At 39.4% G+C, this 14014-nt stretch overlaps 1 protein-coding gene across 1 annotated transcript in view; it reads right to left on the bottom strand.

The window, feature by feature from the left end:
- Window positions 1–5315: 5315 nt before the first annotated feature.
- Window positions 5316–14014, bottom strand: part of LOC135107186 (uncharacterized) — a 28306-nt gene continuing 19607 nt past the window's right edge. The window contains exons 2-4 of the mRNA XM_064016861.1: window positions 12793–12846; window positions 7414–7467; window positions 5316–6081 (exon numbers count right to left, since the gene is read on the bottom strand). Coding sequence (XP_063872931.1) covers window positions 5974–6081; window positions 7414–7467; window positions 12793–12846 — 216 coding nt within the window. The 3' untranslated portion in view covers window positions 5316–5973. The remainder of the gene's footprint in view (window positions 6082–7413; window positions 7468–12792; window positions 12847–14014) is intronic.

Genomic DNA, 14014 nt, shown 5'->3' with positions numbered 1-14014 from the left:
AGGGGGAGGAAGAGGAGGGGCGTCTGTTGCAAGCATTAAGTCGGCAAAAAAGGAAGGAAGGAACGTAAGGGAGAGACGATGAAGGATGGTGGAGCGAGGCAAGAGAAGAAAAGAACTCGTAAAAATGGGAGAAGTTGAGAGTGAGGTGTGGTGGTGGTGGTGGTGGTGGTGGTAAGGGATGGGAGATTAATTAGCAATGATTAGTGGTAGCGGGGGGTGAGGTATGGGACAGAATCATGGTGGAGTGGAGTGTAAGCTGTGGTGATGGTGACGGTGATTGTGATGTTGTGGTGACGAGGACGAGCTTGTGCGTGAATGATTACCGATTAGTGATGACAGGTTAATAGAGCGTCAGTTTATATTAACAGCCACTGGACATGATACATTACGGACAGCTGGTGTGCAGTGGAGGGAGCGTGTTATTATCTTAGTCTCCAGATCACTTATTAGAGTCTAGAATAGATCATAAGGGTAACAATTTGGTTACAGTTTACAATACCACTTAGTTTCCGCAGAGTAAAGAGTGGATGAAAAAGAGAGTTAAATCAGGTTGGTTCATTTAGTTAGGAAGGTGTCTTGATACTCGTCTCTTATAGCAACTCAAGTCATACGGAGGTGAGTAAACATATATGATCAGTTCAAGTCATAACAAGTTTGGGAAGTTAGATAAAAATCACGGAGTTTAACTGTGAAAGGGATCAAAGAGTGAAGAGGCCGGTCAACTCTCGCACTATTAACGAGAAAACAAGGGCTGAAAGTAAGTGAAAAGCCTAGTTGTATCAGAGCGTGTGTTTCATGACCAGGGCTGAACTGTAGCGTTTGGATTGCTTTGTATTCATGGTGAGGGGAATCACACCAGGGGCGGGATGTGATACGTTAATAGGAGTGTTTGTATGCATAATAAAGTGACACAGTAATGGATATGGAACGTGCCACATTGATTGCTTTGCATTCATTTTAAAGGGAAATCATGCCACCAATGAAATGTAACACGTTATTTGAAATTTTTATCCATGAAAAGAACAGTAGTAAGGCAGTTCAAGGAAGCAGTAAGTGGTAGTCAGATGACACTTGATCATAAAAGTAAATGAATGCCTAACTCAACGCACAAAAGAAAAAAGTACTGAAATTTTAAAGAACACATGCTTCTCTCTGACGAACATCACTCGCAAGACCTGCATTACATTCAGTCCCGAAGAGTTCTCAAGAGTCCTTTCAGAAGAGTGAAAAAATCATCAATTCACCCTAAGGAGGAGGAACAGAAAAATTACAAACTCTACCACCACCACCACCACCACCACCACCTCATCCTCCTCCCCCACCTCCTCCTCCCTCCTCCTCCTTTTTTTTTTTTCTTTTTGCATAGGAATAATAATAAAATCTCACTTAATTCTTTCCAATCAAAATGCAGCCAGTTTTTCCCACACTGCACGATGGTTTTCCCTCGCCAGCACAAGCACAAGGGCGTGTCAGTTTGGCAGAAGTCATACACTGCTTTAGCTTACTTTACTAAAGGGTAGTTAATCTAAATTAATTCCAAGAGCGATATGTAAAGACCTGTGGGAGTGTTTCTGTTTTGGTTATCCATTGTAATCACATGTAATCCTCATTTTCTTCATCCGCATTCTCCTGCTATTGATCAACTTTGTGATTTTAAGTACTAGAGGTCAAAGTTGCAGTGGATAACCTGTGTATGCAGACCCTAAAGGGAAGGTACACAAACCAAGTGACCGAAGCTGTGGCCTGATTGACTGCCGCCTCCCTGGAAAGCGCAACGGCAAGGTTGCTGCACCACCCCTCAACAACCAAACTGTGCCTTCACCTGCACTACGCACACACCACATCACACAACTATCATGCATTTACACTCTCCCTCACAAACAAAAGTAGACAGACCACAACTTTTTCCCTCACTATTCTCTCAAGTTCTATGTGGTTTTTCTATACCACGTGGTATCAGTTCCTGTATCTTGTCACCTTCTGCTGGAGGGATTGGTGGGGAGGAGCCTTCTGTACTATCCTGTATCTCTCACAAATAGTTAACGTAGAATAATTATCCGAACAGCTTCGTCAGTACCTCAAGGTTTGGTCTTCCGTTGCATTCCTTTGTATTCCTTTGTAGAGAGAGAGAGAGAGAGAGAGAGAGAGAGAGAGAGAGAGAGAGAGAGAGAGAGAGAGAGAGAGAGAGAGAGAGAGAGAGAGAGAGAGAGAGAGAGAGAGAGAGAGAGAGAGAGAGAGAGAGAGAGAGAGAGAGAGAGAGAGAGAGAGAGAGAGAGAGAGAGAGAGAGAGAGAGAGAGAGAGAGAGAGAGAGAGAGAGAGAGAGAGAGAGAGAGAGAGAGAGAGAGAGAGAGAGAGAGAGAGAGAGAGAGAGAGAGAGAGAGAGAGAGAGAGAGAGAGAGAGAGAGCGTTCTAGGCCAGAGAGCCACATCAGTCCCCTTCCCCCCACCCCCTCTATCCCAGCAACACACTTTAAGCAACCATTCTGTAGACGCATCACGGGATCATTTTTAAGAGCAATGCTGGATGACCATTAGGGGAGCCACACTCCACGGCCACACGCAGGTCTGTCAGGGGGATGGGGGCGGGCAAGACGGGCAGGCGGACCATACCAGCGTGTAGGGTCAAAACATATCACGGCAAAAAGGAGATAAAGGAAGTGAGGCTATGTTTTAATCCTATACATTATTAAAGACAAAAAAATTGTCTATTTGAATGAAAATATGGAAAAGAACTTAGATTTTTTCCTTTCTATAAACAAATTAAAATGAGATGGAGGAGGTGAGGCTCTTTATTGTTAAAAATTGTTCTCTGTGTGAGGATATGAAAAAAGAATATAATAACAGTATGATATTTTTTTTTCTTTTCTGGACAAACTTACTTGTAGCTAGAAACATATATTGACAAAAAGAAGGCAGACAAAAAAGAAAATAGTGTTTTACAGAGTACATCGTTGAAAAAAGTTTTGTATAAATCAAGATATGATAAAGCAGTATAAAATGGTACTTTTTTTTCGCCTAGGGACACACGTGGAACACACTTGTCAAGTTAAGTGAACATAAAGTGGAAATGCTGAAGATAAACAAAATAACGGAGGAACACTGAACCTTTCACGAGAATGGAACTGTTAATATTACTGGGATTTTTATTTATTTTCTCTAGTGTACATCATTATCCCAGACTACATCACCACAACTACATCATTCCGTCACAGCGTAAAGGGAGAGACTATAGTGGTGATGATGTCACTGTATTTATGCTCTACAAGCTGCATCACTTTAACAAACTTTAGGCGCTGTATCATTACAAACACAACTCATCACACACAGCAGAGTACCACACTAACATCCGACATTACCTCACCCTCCTGAGCCAATAACCTGCAGGGAGTGCCACAGCCCCGCCAGGCTACATAGAATACAAGCAATCACCCTGAGAGCGCACCCCGTCACGTGGCTCACTCTAATAGAAGCTTACAGTGTAGGGAAGCTGCCTCTGAGCGTCACATAATCCTGCACGCCATCCAGACCACGCTACGCTACGCCTCCTCCTCCTCCTCCTCCTCCTTGTCCATGCCCGACCACTTGCCTTCCTCTTTTAAATACAAACTGCACACCCCACGTGGCGCATATAAACACTAGCCGGTCGCCGTACATTTGGCCGTTTTGTTCTGCTCTCGACACACACACTGCTGCACGTCACTGAGAGAGAGAGAGAGAGAGAGAGAGAGAGAGAGAGAGAGAGAGAGAGAGAGAGAGAGAGAGAGAGAGAGAGAGAGGGAGAGAGAGAGAGAGAGAGAGAGAGAGAGAGAGAGAGAGAGCAGAGAGAGAGAGAGAGAGAGAGAGAGAGAGAGAGAGAGAGAGAGAGAGAGAGAGAGAGAGAGAGAGAGAGAGAGAGAGAGAGAGAGAGAGAGAGAGAGAGAGAGAGAGAGAGAGAGAGAGAGAGAGAGAGAGAGAGAGAGAGAGAGAGAGAGAGAGAGAGAGAGAGAGAGAGAGAGAGAGAGAGAGAGAGAGAGAGAGAGAGAGAGAGAGAGAGAGAGAGAGAGAGAGAGAGAGAGAGAGAGAGAGAGAGAGAGAGAGAGAGAGAGAGAGAGAGAGAGAGAGAGAGAGAGAGAGAGAGAGAGAGAGAGAGAGAGAGAGATGAGAGAGAGAGAGAGAGAGAGAGAGAGAGCTGGTGGAATAAACTCATAGCCAGTGAGCAAAACATTGAAAATATTGCGAACTTGACAACGCAAAATTTTAAATGTTAAAGTGAACGAGTGGCTGACACAATACAGACAGCAGTGATAAAAACAGAGTGAGGCTTTTAGATAGGTAACATTAACTATGTAACCTTTAGTCTCTAAGTTGTCACGATATTCTATGTAATGTAGTGGTGACACCCTCTGTAAATTATGATGTATTTGGTATAAATAAAAAAAAAAAAAGAGAGAGAGAGAGAGAGAGAGAGAGAGAGAGAGAGAGAGAGAGAGAGAGAGAGAGAGAGAGAGAGAGAGAGAGAGAGAGAGAGAGAGAGAGAGAGAGAGAGAGAGAGAGAGAGAGAGAGAGAGAGAGAGAGAGAGAGAAACAATCATGGCAAAAAGTAAATTCTTTCATACAAATGCACCACATTAAGCGCCTCCAGCGTAAGACTGTGTAATTATCAGGCAGGAAGCGCGGCAGTAAACACGTGAAGTCTATGGAGAAGCCAGGGCGTGTTTCACTTGCTGGTCTTGCCTCTCACTTTTTTTTAATATCTTTTTTTTTTTTTTTTCCTTGCATGGATTGACAAGGTGTGGAATAATAGTAAAAATATATAAATAATAGAAAAACTGAATTGGTGTCACTGCAGCTGATAATCCTGCTCTTTACTACTACTACTACTACTGTTATTAACATTCACCTATTACAATTCAGGAAAGCTTATTTTTTTCTCCAACCCTTTATGCTTCTTAAAAACATGGAACTGCATTTTGGAAATAAAAATTCAAATAGCCAAACACAAAACTCAGTTAGATGCAGAAGATATTGGACGGCTCAACTTGAAACACTGCAGTAAACAATGCAACATATGTTTAATTTAGAGTCAGTATAAAATGGTATTCTAACATTTGCATATAGCCACTACTTATACTCACACTCTCATATCTTCTTGGCGAATGGCAAACAGAGGAACAAAAAAATATCTTTTCAGTTGCCGCTTCCATACATACAGACAAAATAAGAGAAAAAAGAAAAAAAGTCAACAATAAAAAATCTAAATATGTTTCTGAAAGTGCCTCAATGCTCTTAAAACAACTAGTCACAGGAATGGGAAAAAACAGAAACAGGCAGAGAATTCCAAGGTTTACCAATGAAGGGGATGAAAGAATGAAGATATTGCTTAACTCCTGGACTACTGAAAGGGAACGGAATAAAGGTAAAAGTCTTGTGTAGCGTCAGCGTGGGGAAGGAGAGACGCATGCTGATGGCAAATTCAGGAGAGCAGTAACCATAGAAATAACAACACAAGACAGACTTCCCCCATTTTTTTTCCATCTTCATATACTTGTGTGCATTTTTTGTAGCATATCAGTGTATTTGCTATGGTAAGCTCAGTAGGTATGAAATGTTCTCTAGGTTATGCATTAATTCATCCATTTATTTATTTATTTATTTATTCACTTATTTATTATCTATTTATTTCACAATCTACTTTTCATTACCACATTTCGAATCCTTCTTTTCTCTATGCATACACTAAAATAAGCACACAAAGACTGGAATACATGTTACAATGAATGTTATAGACTAAATTTACATTCTTGTTTCATATATATACCCTGGGAAGGCAGAAAAATGGGAGACAAAAACAACGCTCTGGAAAAAGGTTTAAACTAATCCTTCAATGGATAATACTACTGACATATCCTTTCTTTCCCTCATAGATTCGTGGGAAGCAGACAGGAGAAAGGCAGTCAACAGACAGGTTTTGGTTGACATGGAAAAAAAAAAAGTTTAACATCGAGTTCCAAAACAGAATGCACATGATGTAATGAAGCAGGTACGCACTTTCCTCCAGCACGTGTTGGCAGTGTTCACCGCGGCACCACCTGCCATCCTTCCCTGAAAATATCAAAACATCCACATAAGAAAGTGATGCAGATTGACTATTCTAAAAAGAGCTGAAAATGAAGCATCATAAACAGAACCACCACAAATCCTTTACTGCATGAGTAGCAACATACACATGAACAAAAAAGGAAAGAATAAATACTAAAGAAAACACGAAATGTCATAAATAAATCGTGTCAAATTCCTCCAAGCAAGAACACATGGATACATGAAAAACAACACTGAAAACAGAACACACTTGAAACTCTGAGAATGTAAAATATGCACAACATCTGCAACAAAAGAAAACCTAAAAAACAACAGCAAGGATATACTTAGAAAATAATAATAAGTACCACTTCAGTCTAACCATAAAAAGTATTCACGGCACAAAACATGAAAGTCCCTTTTGAGTATCTCCGCCAAGGTGGCCTGACTCATCTATTCTTCTTTCTTTATTGTTGCTCAGAAATACAACACATCCACCTTCCTCCGTTTGTGTTTCTGATAAGAACAACAACAACAACAACAATAACAACAACTCTCTGACCACTCCTAATTATATACCTGCCTTTTCGTGTGGTTACTGCGAGGACACAGGATGTTCCCTATAACCTCTTACACAACAAAACAACAACAAAAACAAAGGCTCAAGAGACCACAAAGATATCGTAGTTGCTGTTGGTTCTGGATGTCACCGCTTCTTGGTAAGGATCTCAACAAAAGCAAACACCTGTGAGATCCACCCTACTTCATGCTTGTGCTGCTAACTCGTCTGGATGAAGCAATATATTTAGTATGATACATTTCACTGGACCTGCCTCGTATAGTTGTGTCTACATATTTCAGCTCCCGCGGTCATCTGAATAAAAAAGCCTCACTGCAAAGCCAAGGTAGTGTTTCGCTGGCAATAACATTCCTATATACGCATTACCAAACGCATCCTATTTTTTTTAGTCTTGTCGCTTACCAAACCAGTGTCAGACGCTCTTTTCATAAGGTCCCGCAGGAGGCCGTCTTTCCTGCCTCGGTAAGACTCACACGACTTACTCTTATTTTCCCTGAAGCATAATGTAATGAAGCTCCAGATGTTAGGGAGGAGATGAGAGCACAAAATGGGAGACAAAAAAAAAGCTTTAGAAAAAGGTTTAAACTAATTCTTCAATGAATAATACTACTGACACGATACCATGGAAGCTCATCCTTTGTTTCCTTCATAGATTCGTGGGAAGCAAAGAGGAGAATAGCAGGCAACAGTGACAGGTTTCAGTTGACATGGAAAAAAAAAATTTAACAGCGAGTTCCAAAACAGAGTGAACATGATGTAATGTAGCAGGTACTCACTTTCCTCCTGCACGTGTTGGCAGTGTTCACCGCGGCACCACCTGCCATCCTTTCCTGAAAATATCAAAACATCCACATAAAAAAGTGATGCAGCTTGACTATTGTAAAAGAGCTAAAACTGGAGCGTCATAAACAGAACCACCAGATATCCTCTACTGCACGAGTTACAACATACACATGAACAAAAAAGGAAAGAATAAATATTAAAAAAAAAAAAAAACGAAGTCATAAATAAAACGTGTCAAATTCCTCCAAGCAGGAACACATGGATACATGAAAAACAACACTGAAAACAGAACACACTTGAAACGCTGAGAATGTTAGATATGCACAACAGCTGCAAGAAAATAAAACGAACAAGCACAATTACATATATAACAAGATCAAATAAGAAAATAAAATAACAATAAGTGAAAAGCTTCCCAACATTCAGCGGTACAAACCTAAAAACAAGAGCAAGGATATACTTAGAAAATAATAAGTACTACTTCAGTCTAGCCATTAAAAGTATTCACGGCACAAAACATGAAAATCACTTTTGAGTATCTCTGCCAAGGTGGCCCGACTCATCTATTCTTCTCTCTTTATTGTTGCTCAGTAATACAACACATCCACCTTCCTCCATTTGTGGTTCTGATAACAACAACAACAACAACAACAACTCTCTGATTACTCCTAGTTAGATACCTTCCTTTTCGTGTGGTTACTACGAGGACACAGGATGTTCCCTATAAAGTCGTCTTACACAACAAAACAACAACAACCCTTCAGGAGGTAAACATATCACGCAGGGAAGCCACAGAACGCCTGACTTCTGATCTTTCTAAAATTTCTGATTGGGGCAGAGCAAACTTGGTATTGTTCAATGCCTCAAAAACTCAATTCCTCCATCTATCAAGTCGACACAATCTTCCAGACAACTATCCCCTCTTCTTCAATGACACTCAACTGTCCCCCTCTTCTACACTGAACATCCTCGGTCTGTCCTTTACTTATAATCTGAACTGGAAACTTCACATCTCATCTCTAGCTAAAACAGCTTCTATGAAGTTAGGTGTTCTGAGACGTCTCCGCCAGTTTTTCTCACCCCCCCAGCTGCTAACTCTGTACAAGGGCCTTATCCGTCCATGTATGGAGTATGCTTCACATGTCTGGGGGGGTTCCACTCATACTGCTCTTCTAGACAGGGTGGAATCAAAAGCTTTTCGTCTCATCAACTCCTCTCCTCTAACTGACTGTCTTCAGCCCCTCTCTCACCGCCGCAATTTTGCATATCTAGCTGTCTTCTACCGCTATTTTCATGCCAACTGCTCTTCTGATCTTGCTAACTGCATGCCTCCCCTCCTTCCGCGGCCTCGCTGCACAAGACTTTCTTCTTTCTCTCACCCCTATTCTGTCCACCTCTCTAACGCAAGAGTTAACCAGTATTCTCAATCATTCATCCCTTTCTCTGGTAAACTCTGGAACTCCTTGCCTGCTTCTGTATTTCCACCTTCCTATGACTTGAATTCCTTCAAGAGGGAGGTTTCAAGACACTTATCCACCAATTTTTGACCACTGCTTTGACCCTTTTAAGGGACTGGCATTTCAGTGGGCATTTTTTTTATTAGATTTTTGTTGCCCTTGGCCAGTATCCTTCCTACATAAAAAAAAAAAAAAAAAAAAAAACAAGAAGTGTTTCCGAAACTGAAATCGAAACTTTTATATGCGATGGACACCAAAAGGTGCTCCTGGCCAAATCATCGTTGTACCCTCCAGGGCCATTCGGGAGCGGTGGGGTGTACAGATGTGCGGTAACAAAAATAGAACCATCTCGCTCTGAATTTTTTTTTTTTTTATGTAGGAAGGAAACTGGCCAAGGGCAACAAAAAACTAATAAAAAAAAATGCCCACTGAGATGCCAGTCCCATAAAAGGGTCAAAGCGTGATCAAAAATTGGTGGATAAGTGTCTTGAAACCTCCCTCTTGAAGGAATTCAAGTCATAGGAAGGTGGAAATACAGAAGCAGTCAGGGAGTTCCAGAGTTTACCAGAGAAAGGGATGAATGATTGAGAATAATGGTTAACTCTTGCATTAGAGAGGTGGCCAGAATAGGGGTGAGAGAAAGAAGAAAGTCTTGTGCAGCGAGGCCGCGGAAGGAGGGGAGGCATGCAGTTAGCAAGATCAAAAGAGCAGTTAGCATGAAAATAGCGGTAGAAGACAGCTAGATATGCAACATTGCGGCGGTGAGAGAGAAGTTGAAGACAGTCAGTTAGAGGAGAGGAGTTGATGAGACGAAAAGCTTTTGATTCCACCCTGTCTAGAAGAGCAGTATGAGTGGAACCCCCCCAGACATGTGAAGCATACTCCATACATGGACGGATAAGGCCCTTGTACAGAGTTAGCAGCTGGGGGGGTGAGAAAAACTGGCGGAGACGTCTCAGAACACCTAACTTCATAGAAGCTGTTTTAGCTAGAGATGAGATGTGAAGTTTCCAGTTCAGATTATAAGTAAAGGACAGACCGAGGATGTTCAGTGTAGAAGAGGGGGACAGTTGAGTGTCATTGAAGAAGAGGGGATAGTCGTCTGGAAGGTTGTGTCGAGTTGATAGATGGAGGAATTGAGTTTTTGAGGCATTGAACAATACCAAGTTTGCTCTGCCCCAATCAGAAATTTTAGAAAGATCAGAAGTCAGGCGTTCTGTGGCTTCCCTGCGTGATATGTTTACCTCCTAAAGGGATGGACGTCTATGAAAAGACGTGGAAAAGTGCAGGTTGGTATCATCAGCGTAGGAGTGGATAGGACAAGAAGTTTGGTTTAGAAGATCATTAATGAATAATAAGAAGAGAGTGGGTGACAGGACAGAACTCTGAGGAACACCACTGTTAATAGATTTAGGAGAAGAACAGTGACCGTCTACCAAAGCAGCTAGGGGAATAATCCCTCCAAAGATATTCAATACATTACTAAATGATAAAGAACAAACAAGGAAAATAAAAACGTGATGAAACTAATATTTTCAGAAATCTACAACGACGAGCCTCTAAAAAAAGGGAGACAAATAGTGTGGGCCGGCTCTAGTCATCAAGGCCCACGTCACCTTGACTTTTCAAGGTGACAATCAACACACACAGAGACAAATAACAACACTTCACAGAACAATACAAGCTTTCCTCTCTTTGATTTTACTTGGATAAAGCTGCAACAAAGGATATGACGCTAAAAAGTTATCTTAGATTAGGTCACAAATATCAAGGTGGTTACGCTTCCCGGGAAATCAGAGTTAAAAATAATATCAATACCAATAGGGAGTTATCGGAACTAAATCACTAGATGTCGTTGCTGCTCATCTAACTGTAGGAAAGAGAGCTAAAATATTGTTGTAGTAAATCCCAGGTGCGTAAAGATGCACAGAACATTGATCATCATGATACTATTGAAATGACGTATCGACTTTTCATATCCGGTATGGATAATATTGAGAGAATGTGGTCAAATTTTTTTTTTTTTTTTTTGTGTGTGTGATTATCGAGTAAAATACTAGCATTTTCTAAATAGAACATATTACAAGTATAAAAACTATTAATTTGGACAATGAAAAAAAATAAAAAATCACACTGTACTATATAGTATGACACAACCTACTCAGTAACATCGTGATATATTGCTCTAGTTTTTTTTTCTTTTTTTTGGGATTTTAGCATCACTCTCACGAAGCGAGCGACAAGGCAAAGTAATCGAGAACCAAAACAAACATCTCTCAGGCGATCCTGCTGCTGCTGTAGTGTCCAGCTGCCGTAATCCATTGCTTAGGGCGTAGTGGAGATGGGCACCGCAGCAACATTCAACTTTATGTCCGACAACGTGTTTCTTAAGTTCAACCAGCGCGGCCGAGTCAGGTGTTTGTTTTGGTTAGAGATACAGCATTACTATCGCCAGGACACTCGAGTTGCCATTTTTTTTTTTTTTTTATTAAAATTGCCGTTTCCATAAACTAGGAAGATCTATGTAATTTGGACTTTTGACTGTCACAGACATGTTGCCTTTATGTTTACTGTCGTCTAGATTAAGAAGTTTCCAATCAAGAGTGTATTCATTTGGAAATCTTAAGATGACCAAATAAATCTAAATGCCGATTCACTAAAAAGTCAACTTATATACATTTGTTCATGAAAAGAGTTTCATTTTCCTTGTGTTACCACTTAGAAGGGATTACGTAGAAAAATATATTATATAAGCCCATTGCATCTTTATATAAATAGAATAACACTGTAGGTATATTTAATATTGCTTGTATGTGAGAGAAGAGTTTGTGTCTGTGCTGCCACCTGGTGACAACCACTAGTTCTGAAAACTCCCCATTGAACAAAGAAAATGTAAATATGTTTTCTCCATAGAAGGAAAGATTTTTATTTTATTCTATTTTCATTTTATTTATTTATGTATCCATTTTTTTTTTTTTACGTGGAAATCAAATTCACACTAAATGAAATTTGTTACAGTAATAGTTTCCAAGGACACTTTATCATAACATGCAAAATATTATTAATCTACATAACGGTAAAACACAGTAAAGGATAAATAAACGGATAAATTAGAAGATCTGATATTTGTTACCTAAAAAGTCCTCAAGTGAATATTCCTGTTGTGGAAATTTTTTTTTGTAATTGCATCTTTCCTTTCTTCACTCACATATTCGTACATACAAAAGATATATACGGAAAAAAATATATATGAGCGCAAAAATGATAGCTAATTGTTAGTTTTCAACTGAATCTCCACGTAAATATTTATAAAAAAAAGATGACACCATTATAGAAAATATATGATTTCGTATCCTTCTTTTCTCTATGCATACACTAAAATAAGCACACGAAGACTGAAATACAAAAATTATAGTTTTGAAAAAGATTCGGTTAATCCTCAAAGGACTTTTTCCCTGTAAGATGTTGCAATGAACATTATAGACTAAATTTACATTCTTTCTTCTTTCATATATATATATATATATATATATATATATATATATATATATATATATATATATATATATATATATATATATATATATATATATATATATATATATATATATATATATATATATATATATATATATATATATATATATATATATATATATATATATATATATATACCCTGGGAAGGCACAAAAATGGGAGAGAAAAACAACGCTTTGGAAAAAGGTTTAAACTAATCCTTCAATGTACTACTGACACGATACCATGGAAGCACATCCTTTCTTTCCTTCATAGATTCGTGGGAAGCAGACAGGAGAAAGGCAGGCAACAGTGACAGGTTTCGGTTGACATGGAAAAAAAAAGTTTAACAGCGAGTTCCAAACAGAGTGCACATGATGTAATGAACCAGGTACTCACTTTCCTCCTGCACGTGTTGGCAGTGTTCACCGCGGCACCACCTGCCATCCTTTCCTGAAAATATCAAAACATCCACATAAGAAAGTGATGCAGCTTGACTATTCTAAAAAGAGCTAAAAATAAAGCATCATAAACAGAACCACCACAAATCCTTTACTGCATGAGTTACAACATACACATGAACAAAAAACGAAAGAATAAATACTGAAGAAAAACACGAAATGTCATAAATAAAACGTGTCAAATTCCTCCAAGCAAGAACACATGGATACAGGGAAAACAACACTGAAAACAGAACACACTTGAAACGCTGAGAATGTTAAATATGCACAACACCTGCAACAAAATAAAACGAACAAGCACAATTACATATATAACAAGATCAAATAAGAAAATAAAATAATAATAAATGAAAAGCTTCCCAACATTCAGCGGTACAAACCTAAAAACAACAGCAAGGATATACTTAGAAAATAATAAGTACAACTTCAGTCTAGCCATAAAAAGTATTCACGGCACAAAACATGAGTCCCTTTTAAGTATCTCCGCCAAGGTGGCCTGACTCATCTATTCTTCTTTCTTTATTGTTGCTCAGTAATACAACACATCCACCTTCCTCCGTTTGTGGTTCTGATAACAACAACAACAACAACAACAACAACAACAACAACAACAACTCTCTGACCACTCCTAGTAAGATACCTGCCTTTTCGTGTGGTTACTGGGAGGACACAGTATGTTCCCTATAACCTCTTACACAACAAAACAACAACAACAACAAAGGCTCCACAGACCACAAAGATATCGTAGTTCCTGTTGGTTTCGGATGTCACCGCTTCTTGGTAAGGATCTCAACAAAAGCGAACAGCTGTGAGATCCACCCTCCTTCATGCTTGTGCTGCTAACTCGTCTAGATGAAGCAATACATCTGAAAGCTCACACACTGCCCAAGTATCCATATCCACGTGTGATCGTGACATGTTAGTACTCGAGGTATTCACTAAATCTTGGGGAGCCTGAAAGTAGATGACACTGGAGCTCTGACCAGGAATCTTGGATATCGTGTTTGAGTGCGTGATGCAGCTGGCAGCAGGATGATGAGATAAAATCCTAATGTCTATAAACTATAGAACTGAGCATTCTCTAATACTTTTAATTTCATATATATATATATATATATATATATATATATATATATATATATATATATATATATATATAT

The sequence above is a fragment of the Scylla paramamosain genome, chromosome 15 (genome assembly GCF_035594125.1).
Source record: "Scylla paramamosain isolate STU-SP2022 chromosome 15, ASM3559412v1, whole genome shotgun sequence".
Taxonomy (NCBI): Eukaryota; Metazoa; Arthropoda; class Malacostraca; order Decapoda; family Portunidae; genus Scylla; species Scylla paramamosain.
Note: the sequence above shows the minus strand (reverse complement) of the source record. Positions and strands in the feature narration are given on the sequence as shown.